General features: G+C 43.5%; 1 protein-coding gene across 1 annotated transcript in view; it reads right to left on the reverse strand.

The window, feature by feature from the left end:
- Positions 1-9530, reverse strand: part of LOC105902178 (putative helicase mov-10-B.1) — a 28090-nt gene extending 18560 nt beyond the window's left edge. The window contains exons 1-7 of the mRNA XM_031566859.2: positions 9082-9530; positions 8893-8989; positions 3757-3920; positions 2419-2657; positions 1953-2202; positions 1125-1253; positions 507-669 (exon numbers count right to left, since the gene is read on the reverse strand). Coding sequence (XP_031422719.1) covers positions 507-669; positions 1125-1253; positions 1953-2202; positions 2419-2657; positions 3757-3920; positions 8893-8989; positions 9082-9215 — 1176 coding nt within the window. The 5' untranslated portion in view covers positions 9216-9530. The remainder of the gene's footprint in view (positions 1-506; positions 670-1124; positions 1254-1952; positions 2203-2418; positions 2658-3756; positions 3921-8892; positions 8990-9081) is intronic.
- Between the last annotated feature and the right edge of the window lie 5470 nt (positions 9531-15000).

The raw sequence follows: 15000 nt of genomic DNA on the forward strand, positions 1-15000 counted from the left end.
TGCAGTGAATGACTCACTGGCGACCTGTCAACGACCACTGAACGGACCCCTAGCGCACGCAGCGTGTGACTAACATCAAACGAATGTCATATGGCGTCCAATGAGCGTCATTTGAGCGTTTCCCGAACGTCCATGCATGTGGGTATATAAACCGATGCTTTTTAAGCAGGGTTCAGTTGATTTTTGGCTACGGTAGAGAACACCCACTATGGAGCGATTCCTACTTTGAGATGATCCACAGAACCATCTATTGTTGGCTTACAGACCGCAATAAACATCAGATCTGCACATTTAGCCTCTTGACTCTTGATTGTGGAACAAGATAGCTGCTATTTTCTCTGCAACACTTTCCTTTGTACGGCCTATTTAAAACTTTAGCAGCTGAACAGAAGAAGCTCATGGCACTAAAGCACCGTAATCTCCAGATACTCAATAACAGCGTTGGCGCAGAGTTTTCATCATCATCATCATCATCATCACCATCATCATCATCATCATCATGGTACCTGGAGCCTCAGAAGTTTTTTGTTGTTGGGGTCTCTGACCATGGCAGCGTCCTTCATGTCATATGTCCGGATGTCCACATGCATCTGAGTCTCCTCCAGCTGCAGAAGGAGCCGGAAGCGCTCTGTGTAGTTCTCAAAGCTCAACGGAGACTCCAGCAGGGCTCTGGCAACAAACAACCAACAACAGCAATCAAGTAAATAACAACAATTCACACGCTATGATTATGTAGGCTAATGTTAGCGATTATGAAGGCTAATGTTAGCTACTTCAGTTACCGCTGGCCTTATGACAGCATATTCACATGCTATGATTATGTAGGCTAATGTTAGCTACCTCAGTTACATTAGCTGGTCTCAAAGGTCAGTGAATTAGACAACCTAGCACAATGCATGCTTCATCATTGGTAATAAACTACTAATTTCATGTCATTATGTGCTTCAGTTGTTAAACTTTATTACACACAGTCATACTCACTTATCATGCTTATCAACGCAACATTGTCAATAGCCTGGTATGTATGTATGTATACCCAAATGTAATAGGCGTTAGTACACCGTATCAGATAGACGTGAATAGGCCCTGCACAGAGGTAAATGATGGAAGACCAGGTGACTCACTTCAGGGCGTGGAACTTGTCCATGTACACACATCCACGGTGATTCAGGAACAAAATGAAGTCAGTGATGTAAGGAGGAACCTTGTAGTCCCTTAATGGCAGCTCCAGTTTGAGGTTCTGAACCATCATACTAAGAGAAAAGGAACACAGAACCATCATACTAAGAGAAAAGGAACACAGGCAACCCAAATCATAGTGGACTTTGAAACAGCGCTGCTTTGGTTGGATGGGTTCATGTCAGATAAGGGTGGTTTCAGTCCAAAAACAGTAACTTGTGAGGAGTACACGTCTAGGACATGTTCTGAAGATGACTATAAAATATGCTTTAGGAACACGACACGACCATAGATACACAACATGGCACGTGGCCCTACCTTAATTATCATACACTGTTTAACGCATATAACACGTATTAAAACCCAGCGTAGTAAAACGAATACATTATTTTCTACTCCATTATATTTTACTGCAAACAAGTTTATTTAATCCGTTAAAATGGATATTACAGTGCTTACTGCCCCCTTATTGCACGCAAAAAAAAAACAATAATACAAAAAAGAAGAGTCCGATAACACTTCTGAGATCCATGTGTATTTATATGGCGAGGTAAATGAACACAAGGACTGCTCAACAGAGAAACACAAGGACTGCTCAACAGAGAAACACAAGGACTGCTCAACAGAGAACCCCAGGGTTGATATGGCGAGGTAAATGAACACAAGGACTGCTCAACAGAGAACCCCAGGGTTGATATGGCGAGGTAAATGAACACAAGGACTGCTCAACAGAGAACCCCAGGGTTGATATGGGAAGGGGTAGCTCTACCCACCTGGCTGGGCGTAGTCCTTCCTCCACCCTGGAGTCGACGGGCTGGCTTGCAGTGACTCTGCAGGGCCTGTAGGGGGACACGGGGGCCAGGGCCTCTGTCAGAGCGGAGGTGTGCTGCCCCTCGATGAAGCGCACCAGGTGGAAGGGCTTGCTCTCCACAGGTGGTGACGACCTGAACTCGAACACCAGGGTGCCACAGTAGAAGCCAACATGGCTGGACTTGAACTTCAGCGTGACTCCATACTGGTCACCTGAGGGAGAGGACATCCACTCTGGTCAGGTCTACAGATTAGCAGCACTGGAAGGTGAAGATTCTTAAAGAATACATAGGAACTAGTCTACCAGCCCAGGGTTACCACCTCAATGTATATAGTCACCATGGTTACCACCTCAATGTACATAGTCACCATATACCCATATGCCATACCCCAGTAACCCCCCCCCCAGTGTTCCGGTCCCCATCTTGCCTGGCTGCAGCTGCAGGGGTGCTGCGCGGGTGACCCTGCGTGGGTCCTCCAGGCTGAAGCAGGGCATCCAGTGCAGCAGAGAGTAGTAGGTGAACGCCACGGCGCCGTCCGACGTGTTCTCCACACACAGCTTCACCTCACACACCGCCGTGCTCTGCACGCTCACGCAGATCTTGCCGTCGCACTCCGGCTGGTCGGAGGAGATCCGCACGCCCCCTCTGTCTGCTGTGAACTCTGACCTGCAGTGAACAGATCAAAATGAAAACATATGACAAATGATCATATGGAATATAAAACATATGACAAATGATCACATGGAATATATGACAATATATAAATATATAAGATATTGTCGTGGAAAATTCTAGAGACATTTCTCAAGGCAAACAGGTATGAATATACTGAACGGTTTAATTCAGAGAAGTCAACTACTGCTGAGCTGGTCCATGGAGCATCTCAAAGACTCTAAGCATATGGCAAGAACGATCAAGTAAAAAATCCCCGTGCCCTTTTTATAGATCTAACCCCCTTTGTTCTTCCCTGTTCTTGTTTACTTCATCAGTTTTTAACCACATCGAGGGAGGGGACGATTAGTACATCTATTTTACCAGCGTGCATATTGCATCTATTTTGCACAGTTTCCTGTGAGAACAGGTGACTCAGCGTTTTCAGGTATGGCGTCTGGAAACTACCTAGATGTTCAGAAGCATCTAGAGGAACCCGTGACCCCGCCACGACCCTTCAGAGGCACCTATCTGGAAGCCATGACCTTGGCATGGCCCTTCAGAAGCGCCTATCTGAAGGCCCGTGACGCTGCCAAAATCCCCAGACGTGCTCAAAAGCGCCTTGGCGCGTCTGCTATGTGGTTTTTAGAGACGGCATGTCTACCACGTGATTTATCAGAAAGCGTATCTTATCAGAAAACATATCTCTGCCATGAGATGTATAAGAAAAAGTGTCTACAACGGGGTTTTTAAGAAAAGGCATGTCTGCCATATGGCAGCCTTCTCGTCTAACTGCTCCCTCTATCTGTTGAGATGTCCATGTTCCAGTACCAACAATACAGTCATAAGTAGATACAAATACGACAATATACAATACAATATGAACATAATGAAATATACACACTTATTGACACACACCAGTGGGCCACAGTAATGGCTGAGCAAATCTAGCCCTGATCTGTTCCAAACTGTTGGACTTCAGGTGAGGATGTTGAGGTGTACTGTACCCTGCCTACTGATTCAAGTGAGGATGTTGAGGTGTGTACTGTACCTGTTCCTACTGATTCAGGTGAGGATGTTGAGCTGTACCTGAGGATGTTGAAGTGTACTGTACCTGTTCCGACTGATTCTGGTGAGGAGGCTGGCGGCCAGCTTTCTCCGGGCCCTGACGCCAGAATCTGGCTCAGGGGGGGCACCTGGGGCCGCCACGCCATTGGCCAAAGGTGGCGGGGAGGCGGGGGGAGTGCGCGGTTGCCTCCACTGGTCCACCAATCGCACCTGAGCAGGAAGCAAAGCGAGAGGGAGCGAGACATCAACTACAGGACAAAAACCAAAAGATTCAAACTTTTTTTATTAAAAACACTTTCCCAGTTAGATAACTGAATCTGTCTGCTGGCACCAATGAGAGTCGAGCCAGTGATTCAGTACTACAAGGTGCTCACACACCCCTTCAGGATATGCTTCAGTGATTCAGTACTACAAGGTGCTCACACACCCCTTCAGGGTATGCTTCAGTGATTCAGTACTACAAGGTGCTCACACACCCCTTCAGGGTATGCTTCAGTTATTCAGTACTACAAGGTGCTCACACACCCCTTCAGGGTATGCTTCAGTGATTCAGTACTACAAGGTGCTCACACACCCCTTCAGGGTATGCTTCAGTGATTCAGTACTACAAGGTGCTCACACACCCCTTCAGGGTATGCTTCAGTGATTCAGTACTACAAGGTGCTCACACACCCCTTCAGGGTATGCTTCAGTGATTCAGTACTACAAGGTGCTCACACACCCCTTCAAGATATGCTTGGGACATCTGAAATGCCTGCAAAAACACCTGCTTTAAATCCGTTAAAGGCAGAGTCTGCGATTTCAATTCAATTCAATTTTATTTATATAAAAATTGTCTCTGGGCGCTTTACAGAGCCCAGGGCCTGAACCCCCTTAGAGCCAGCACAATGGGGACAGGGGCAAGGGAAAACTCTGTGTTAACAGGAAGAAGCCTTGAGCATGTAAGATTGCCACCCTTCTTAACAAAAAAGGACCTAAAGCAAAGGGTACTGTCAGAAATCTTGGTGTCCTCTTAGACAGTGATCTAAATTTTAACAGCCACATGAACGCAATTACTAAATCTGCGTTCTACCATATCAAAAACATTGCCAATTGTAGGGATTTTATGTCAAAAGATGACTTCGAAAAACGAATTTATGCCTTTATCTCCAGTAGGGTTGATTACTGCAATGGGCTGTTCACAGGCCTTCCTAAAAAAAACCTTAAACAGCTTCAAATGATACAAAATGCAGCAGCCAGAGTTCTTACAAAAACAAAAAGAACTGACCACATAACCCCTATACTGAAATACCTGCACTGGCTCCGAGTAAGTTACAGGATTGACTTTAAAGCACTGCTGCTTGTTTTCAAGTCACTTAATGGGATAGGGCCAAAGTATCTATCTGACATGTTTCAGCAGTACGTACCACTCAGATCTCTCAGATCGCAGCATACATTTCTATTAGTAAAACCCACTGTCCAAACTAAACAGGGTGAAGCAGCACTCAGCCACTATGCGGTTCACCTCTGGAACCAACTTCCAGAAGGTTCCCTTCAGTTTTAAATCTAGACTAAAGACCAAACTTTTCTCAGATGCCTTCTGCTAACTGGCCATGAACAGTTCCTTTGAAGCATTATTGCTTACTGTAGTAGACAAGTGATTTTTATTATTCTTTTTTATGCTTTTATTTCGTATCTTTTATTGTTTTTATGCCTTAATGTTCTCGTGCTTTTATTTCCTATAATTTACTGTTTTTATGATCATGTACTGACCTTTTGCTTTTATTTATGTGAAGCACATTGTATTGCCATTGTGTATTTACTGTATGTATGTGAAGCACATTGTTGTGTATTTATATGAAGCACATTGAATTACCACGTGTATGAATTGTGCTATATAAAAAAACTTGCCTTGCCTTGAGCAGAAGGCAGACGGGAGGGGGGAGAAGGGGAAACAGGGTATTGGGATGAGCATGCAAGCTTTTATGTGGTAAATGTATGCATATAAAACGTAACATGGTATGCACATGATAAATACAAAACTGATAGTGGATAAGGTGGGGAGAGAGCATTCAAGTATTGTAGAACAGCTTAGTGGGTATACGGTGGAAGTAGAGCGATGGAACAGAAAACTATGTTGATGGGGGCAATTATTTACATTACAGGTCAAGCTGCACTCCTGCACACTGGGAAACAAGTTGTCTTGGGGGGCAGTAGGGGGCAACTAATTCCTTGGGGTAATTTTGGAGCCGTTTAGGGCTTTATAGGGAGTACTTTACATTTACATTTAGTCATTTAGCAGACGCTTTTGTCCAAATCAACGTACAAGGGAACAGTCAAGCTAAGAGCAATAAAAACATGGTGTAACAATAAATACTACTTTACATAAGAATTAGAAAAACGATCTAGAAAGGAAAAAGAAGTGCAGGAACGTAACTGCTGAAGTGTCACTTTGAAATCAATTCTACTTTTTACAGAGAGCCAGTGCAGAAAAGCAAGTGCAGGTGAGATATGTTCATGTTTTAGTTTTAGTTTTAGTAGGTGTGTGAGCAGCACTGTTCTGTGTAAGTTATAAGTATTGAAAGCGGGGATTGTTTTTCTGCATCTCAGAGGGATAGGACTCTGATTTTGGCAATATTGCATAGATGAAAAAAACTCATGTCTTTGAGATCGGTTTCATGTGTGAGGAAGTCTTGGTTGATAATTACACTGAGATTTTTAGTATTAGTGTTGAATGTTAAATGTGAAACTATGACTATAATCAAGGATATGTGTGTATTAATTAATGCCTTTGTATTAATTATGTCTGTGTACTGAAACATGGCTTTTCTGTGTAACTTTGATTCTTAAATGATGACGCCTCTTTCTCTGTGTATGTGCTTAAAAGTGTGTGTGCGTAAGCAAGGGCTCATAAGATGAACTAGTAGTCTTTCTTTTAAGCCTTGCTGATACATTACGTTACAAGAAGCATATCAAGAAGACCTTGGATGTGAGAGATCCACCAGGTGGTTATCTCTACTGACATATTGTTTTGGCGTCGGAGAAATGCTAACATCAACCTGTATAAACCTTGTGAGATGTGTTTAAGTTTGCTTCTCTCTCGTCTGCTGCAGTCTGGGAGTGACCCCGAGCGCTCTCTCTCACCCTCCAAGATGAGAGTGAGCCTGTGCCTCTCTCTCACCCTCCAAGATGAGAGTGAGCCTGTGCCTCTCTCTCACCCTCCAAGATGAGAGTGAGCCTGTGCGCTCTCTTTCACCCTCCAAGATGAGAGTGAGCCTGTGCGCTCTCTTTCACCCTCCAAGATGAGAGTGAGCCTGTGCGCTCCCTCTCACCCTCCAAGATGAGAGTGAGCCTGTGCGCTCTCTCTCACCCTCCAAGATGAGAGTGAGCCTGTGCGCTCTCTTTCACCCTCCAAGATGAGAGTGAGCCTGTGCGCTCTCTCTCACCCTCCAAGATGAGAGTGAGCCTGTGCGCTCTCTCTCACCCTCCAAGATGAGAGTGAGCCTGTGCGCTCTCTTTCACCCTCCAAGATGAGAGTGAGCCTGTGCGCTCTCTTTCACCCTCCAAGATGAGAGTGCGCCCGTGCCTCTCTTTCACCCTCCAAGATGAGAGTGCGCCCGTGCCTCTCTCTTGCCTGCCAGGACATGAGTGAGCCCGATATGCATATTGAATAAAATATACTTGAACACAACTCTGGAGTCCGAGGTAACTTGAGTGAATTTTCACCGAACAGATACCTTTCGAGTGTGGGTAGATGGCTAGATAACGTCCTTCTCAATTGTTTAGGGCCTACAAGCATAACCTCAGTTTTATCTGCCGTTTGTCATCCATGCTTTTACATCTCGCAGGCAAGATTCCATCCGGGGTAGCTGTAGCTATTCATCAGTAAAAGTTGGGTGTCATCAGCATAGCAATGGAAGCTAATGCTATGCTTCTTAATGACAGCATTTAAGGGTAGCATGTACTACAATGCTACTACTTACAAATCTCACACACCCAAAGCTGGAAAACCCTCCATTCAGCCACTCTTGTGCCACTCCATAGACCACCTGGCCCCGGCACTGAATTTGTATCCGAGTTCTCTGACTTCCTACCCACCCTGGTTACAAGCATAAACTTAGTGTATTGTTTGTGTGTGTGTGTGTGTGTGTGTGTGTGTGTGTGTGTGTGTGTGTGTGCTGTGTATGGTGTATCGTTTGTGTGTGTTGTGTATGGTGTATTGTTGTTCCATTGCCCTGTGTGTGTGTGAGGACAAGGTGTATTCTACATTCCTGAGGGACCTGCTCTCTCCACCCAGACAGCACGCTGTGTCACACGGTGAGTCACAGGGTAGTCATGGCTACCACCCAGCCCAGAGGTGGAGACGGTCCCACTGGGTGAATGTCCCCACTATGGCTGAGAGTGGTTGGTAATGTTTAGGGATGACCATGAGAAGTGCAAGGTTAGTGTTTGGGTACAGAGGCGCACCTCCACTGCCTGAACTTAACCCTATTGACTTTGGAAGCAGAAGTAGTAAGAGCAGTACTAGTAGTAGCAGTAGTAGTAGTATTAGTAGTAGTAGTAGTAGTAGTAGTAGTAGTAGCTGTAGTACTAATGGTAGTAGCAGTAGCCATAGTAGTAGCAGTAGCCATAGTAGTAGCAGCAGTAGTAATAGTAGCAGTAGCAGTAGTAGTACTAATGGTAGTAGAGGTCCGCGCCGAATCACCGAACGCGCTAATTTACCAAACAAATACTTTCACATTCATTTCCCACCACTTGTTAGTCATGTCATAGCTGTTCGGTGAAATGGCGCATCGAAAGAGTTGCAAAATTGCCAACTTCACTTTGGAAAATCAGCTGTCAGTCGGCTATTATCATACCAATACATTTGAAAGACGGTGATAGTATTCACAACTAATTTGTCCTTCATTCTAACAAATATGATGAAACGGCATATGGTAGTGCACCCGTGAGGCAAGCGTGAGTAGAGTTTTGTTCGGTTATCTGGCGCGGACCTCTAGTACTAGTAGAAGCATTAATAGTAGTAGTTAACTTAACCCTACTGACTTTTAGGAAGCAAATGTATTTGTCAACATTAGTCGGTGTTCCTCATTTTGCGCTCATCATGAATGAAGTATACTTGCGCTGACAGAAAGCAGAAGTAACCTATTCAAAACTGTTTGCTAATACAAATGCTAAGACACTTGTGATGATTGTCTCTTACCTTTGGATTGATATGCACTTGCCCACCTTTAATACGGGCTTTGTTTGCTTTGGCGAGTGCGTAGAGAATGCTGGAAAAACCTGAGTCTCTAGCATCCCTGAAAAACACAGCACAGCCCAAATCGCTTTGAAGTAAATGATATAATCACACAACCGTCAGTAAAATGTTAAAATAAAAGAGATCACTCACCTGTCCCTAAACTCGTTGTCATATATAGCCTTGAGGTCATTACGGACTTTCACAGACCGTCGGTTACTTTCGCCCAGGAACTCGATAAAGTCGAGTCCTATCTGATGGTTTTCATTCAGCGTTTTCCGCGGCATCCTTCTCGCAAAACTTTATTTCCAAACATGCAAAAAGGTAATGTGGATGTCCTCCCCAGCTGTATTCCACGACTAACACGCAACCCAGAAGCTGTTCTGAATCTAACCAATTGGATTTCGACTTCCGACGAAATGCCATTTAAATTCGTCAAAACGAAACTTAAACGACACATGTACGTCACAATCCGTCATAATTGTGTCCGGAAAGGGAATATTGATCTCGGATATGTCTGTAAAGACAGCAGTATGTTAAATTATACCCTAACTACATAGTCTGGCCGATTTACTAATGTCAGGAAAGAGCAGGGAGTGCTGAAGTGGGATCCTGTTGGCGCTCCGCATTTTATAGAGTTCGTCCCGTTACCTGTTAAGGCTCGGCTTGGCTTGGGTCATTCATTCATTCATCCGTTAATCATGCATACCTTGCTCATTCAATGTGCACCACCTGCAAAACTGTAGAACTACAACTAATTTGACTGATATTCTTTAGAAACTCTCAGTTCAAAGCCAGACAAAATTTAGAGCACTGTAGTCAGAAATAAGCTTTATTTTGACATAGATGAAACTTGTTGTGGTACATTTTATGACGTTTTTCAAGAGCGTGTCTATTATTACTATTATTACTATATTATTGTGAATTAGTCCTGTCTGCTCTCGGGTTATTGCGATTTTTTTTTGTATTTTATTTATGTATTGCAAAACAGTAGCCTATACTGATTATTGCGAAGTGGTGTGTGTATGTGTGACGTGGTCCTGTCAAAATCCACCAACCAATAGAATGCCAGGTATGACCGGGTATCAACTGTAAAATAAAACAAAGTATTTTTTATAAACAATCACCATGAGTATGATCTGAAGATGTTCCTTGTTTGGAGATGCAAGTTATCGATATGTTCGTCACGTCATAGCAACAGTGATAGAGGTCCGCGCCGAATCACCGAACGCGCTAATTTACCGAACAAATACTTTCACATTCATTTCCCACCACTTGTTAGTCATGTCATAGCTGTTCGGTGAAATGGCGCATCGGAAGAGTTGCAAAATTGCCAACTTCACTTTGGAAAATCAGCTGTCTCTCGGCTATTAACAGACCAATACATTTCAAACACGGTGATAGTATTCACAACTAATTTGCCTTTCATTCTACCAAATATGATGAAACGGCATATGGTATATGGTATTGCACCCGTGAGGCAAGCGTGAGTAGAGTTTTGCTCGGTTATCTGGCGCGGACCTCTAGGAAATTAATGTAATATGCTGGTAAAACAATAAGAAACAGTTGACGCGGATGCATGACCCATAGGATTACTTTTTATAGCTGCTTTGCGATTTCCAATTATAGCGTTCTAACTCAATACTGGACCGAATTCCCAAGTAAAGATTTCTGAGCCTAAGAGCCTTGTCCTTTTATTTCCAAGTAATACAAAGGTAATCTAAAGGCATTACAATTTGATTCTGTTATTTATGAAAAAAATCCTCCTGTCACATCATCATTTTTGTTTCATGTAGGCTCATATACATATGCAGTTTGTGCCCTAGTGCAGTTTGTTCTTTGATATGCTATTTAAAAAATATTTTTTAGGTCAAACGCTGACCAGTATCTACTTTGGATAAAAGTGTCTGCTGAATCAGACATGTAAATGTTATCATGTCAGTAGGCATGTAGGCCTACTCATGTGTGTCTGCATGCCGTGAAGAGGAGACAGTTGGAACTCTCATACTGGGTGTGTGAGTACATGTGTGTGTGTGTGTGTGTGTGTGTGTGTGTGTGTGTGTGTGTGTGTGTGTGTGTGTGTGTGTGTGTGTGTGTGTGTGTGTGTGTGTGTGTGTACTGCTCGTTCCTCCACTCAACAGGGTCCAACACCTGTTGCACAACACTCTCCCCTGTGTCCACTAGAGGGAGGCAGAGAAAAGAAAAGTTCCTTAAGTTCCACTCAACGATGACCTTGCGTCCTACTCAATGGAAACAGAGGCAAGTTAACAGCAGGGGAAATGGATAGTGAGTTTTCAAAGTGTGTATTGCAAAAAATTAAAAAATCTATCAAATGCACATTGAGATATCAGCCCGCTCTGACACAGACTGTGTGTCATAACAGGCCCTGGACCAGAAACAGCTGAAAGAGACCTGGACCAGAGACAGCTGATAGAGACCAGGTCCAGAGACAGCTGATAAAGACCAGGTCCAGAGACAGCTGAAAGAGACCTGGTCCAGAGACAGCTGATAAAGACCTGGTTCAAAGACAGCTGATAGAGACCTGGTCCAGAGACAGTTGAAGACTGGTGAAGTGCTGCTTCAGGTCACACCTGTGCTCACCTGCATGAATGATCACACACATCACACAGACACACCTCACATACACCTTACATACACCTTAAGAACTATTCTCAATCAAAAGAATGCTAAATGTAGTGTGTTCATTTAAATAGCATCACAGTTCTAATGTTGTTATGGGCTACATGGGAACTACATTACCCAGACTTCAATAGTACTAATCACCTGCCACAGATATGATGGTACCTGGCTCTGTTCCATGGCCTATAGTGAAACCTCCACGTAGGCTGCACAAAGAGCTCACACAGAACACACACACACACACACACACACACACACACACACACACACACACACACACACACACACACACACACAAACACACACACACACACACACACACACTCACACACACACACACACACACACACACACAGAGAGCGAGAGAGAGATATCTCGTGTCTAATGTGAATCTCTTTCTGACACAAATGAGTTGTTCTGACAGTGGTCACCAGAACCTTTTTCATATGTGGTCAGCTCCTCAGGAATAATATCAAACCCTCAGCACTCAAGTTGGGCTGAACCTCAGGAATAATATCAAACCCTCAGCACTCAAGTTGGTCAGCTCCTCAGGAATAATATAAAACCCTCAGCACTCAAGTTGGGCTGAACCTCAGGAATTATATAAAACCCTCAGCACTCAAGTTGGGCTGAACCTCAGGAATAATATCAAACCCTCAGCACTCAAGTTGGGCTGAACCTCAGGAATTATATAAAACCCTCAGCACTCAAGTTGGGCTGATCCTCAGGAATAATATGCATCTGTTAGCCTACAGTTTGTTCCCAGAATAATTCTAAAGGATAAAACTGAAATTGAATTAAGGTCGAAAACCAAAGTTAAGCTATACATCTTTCGTCTTAGTATGTAGCTCAGAAGTTGCAAATGTGTTCCATTAATCGAATTTAAAATATTAAATTGAATATGTATCACATATTACGCATGTTTGGACATTTTACACTCTAGACCTAAATGATCAAGAATGGAGGTGAGATCATAGTGAAAGTCACGTTAACACAAACGCCATATGTCAAATTTCTGAACGAGAATGAAACTGTGCTAAAATTCTTCACATAATAAGATACCCATCACAAAAAGGCGGAAACGAAACTTAATATTATTTGAGAGGGCAAAGAGCGTACTGGTGCGGGACATGTTCTCAGGGTTTAAACATTGGCTGGAGAATGAGCTGATATGGAGGCATATTGGTTTTATCTCATTTTGACTTCTGACACTTGTGACTCCCCTCAGAAAGTGAACGGAGGGACGTTTACCATAATATGACGCATTCAAAGGCATTCAAAAACAGTGTGCTGAGCAGTCCACAAGAGGGCGCTGTTGTTTGTTCTATGGTTATTGGAGCCTTCCAGTGTTTTATCCATGTTAACCATAGAGAATCTGATGATTTCTATCTTGCAATATTGTACAATTCCATGAACTGCATGACTGGGGTTAGTGTTTATGAGTTCATGTTGGTCCATTTTCATGGTTATTGAAGTTTCATGTTTCAAACGCATAAAAAACAATAAAGATTAAAAACCGGAGATTAAGAGCCCAGCCCTGAGGCCTCAGGTCAGCTGGACACACAAACACACACACACACACACACGCACACACACACACACACACACACACACACACACACACACACACACACACTCACACACACACACACACACACACACACTCACACACACACACACACACTCTCTCTCTCTCTCTTTCTGTCTCTCCCTCTGTCTCTCTCTCTTTCTTCCTCTCTCTCTCTCCCTCTCTAGTGTGTGTGTGTGCGTGTGTGCATGCGTGTGTGTGTGTGTGTGTGTGTGTGTGTCTGTGTGTGTGTGTGTGTGTGTGTGTGTGTGTGTGTGTGTGTGGTGTGTGCGTGCGTGCATGCATGTGTGCGTGTGTGTGTGTGTGTGATGGGGGTCAACTCCCATCTCTAGAGTTGAGGAGCAGAGAAGGGTGAGTGTCCTGAGGTGCATTCCAACCACTGAAGGGGGTATGTGTGTGTGTGTGTGTGTGTATGGGTGGGAGAATGTGTGATAAAAGTGCGTGTAAAGGTGGGTTAAAGTTGGTGGCTGTGTGGCTGAAGTTAGGTGTGTGTGTGTTGTGTCAGTGTGTGCACATGCATGCATGTATGTGTGTGAGTGTGTGAGTGTGTGTGTGTATGTTTGTTTGAGTAAATGTGCATGTGTACGCATGCATGCATGTATGTGTATGTGTGTGTGTGTGTGTGTGGGGGGGGGGGGGGTGTAACATCATGAGGTGTTTTGCTGTGACGCCGTGTTTTGGAGATGGCAGCTCAGTCTGTCACCTACCTGGAACTGCAACCTGCAACCTCTCTCTCTTTCACAAGCACACACACACTTACACACACACAGACACACACACTTACACATTCACACTCACACTCACACTCACACTCACACTCACACACTCACACACACTCGCACTTACACACACATACATACACACACGCACACACACACAGGGCAGAAGAATGTCTTTGTTTATGTGTGTTTATTTATGTGTGTTTGTTTATGTGTGATTGTTTATATGTTTTTGTTTATATGTCTTTGTTTTATGTGTGTTTGTTTATGTGTGTTTGTTTATATGTCTTTGTTTATATATCTTTGTTTATATGTCTTTGTTTATATGTTTGTTTATAGGTGCATGTGTGTCTGTGTGTGTGTGTATGTATGTGTATGTATACACATATGTGTGTGTGTGTTTTCTTTACTTTTATTATTTTCTACATTGTAGATTAATACTAAAGACATTTAAACTATTAAAGAACACATATGGAATGATGTACTAAACAAAAAAAATCTACCATGTAGAAAATATTAAAAGTAAAGAAAAAAAACAAAAATGAGAAGGTGTGTCTAAACTTTTGACTGGTACTGTATGTATGTATGTATGTATGTATGTATGTATGTATGTATGTATGTATCCGTGTGTGTGTGTGCGTGTGTGTGTCTGTGTGTGTGTGTGCGTGTATGTATGTGTGTGTGTGTGTGGTGTGTGTGTGTGTGTGTGTGTGTGTGTGTGTGTGTGTGTATGTAAGTGGTTACCTGGACTTCAGGACTTAACATCATTATAGTGGTTGGACATCACTCACACATCACTCATCACTGACTGAGACATGACAGAGTGTGTGTTTGTGTGTGTCTATGTGTGCATGTGTGAGTGTGTGTATGTCAGTGAGTGTGTGTATGTCATCAATCACACATCACTCGTCACTGACTGACAGGACAGTCTGTGTGTGTGTCTATGTGTGCATGTGTGAGTGTGTGTATGTCATCAATCACACATCACTTGTCACCAACTGAGACAGGACCGTGTGTGTGTCTATGTGTGCATGTGTGAGTGTGTGTATGTCACAGCCTTTAGTGACTGATAGTGTGTGTATGGGGGTGTGATAGTGTGTGGATGGGTTTGTGATAGTGTGTGTG

This window comes from Clupea harengus, chromosome 4 (genome assembly GCF_900700415.2).
Source record: "Clupea harengus chromosome 4, Ch_v2.0.2, whole genome shotgun sequence".
Taxonomy (NCBI): Eukaryota; Metazoa; Chordata; class Actinopteri; order Clupeiformes; family Clupeidae; genus Clupea; species Clupea harengus.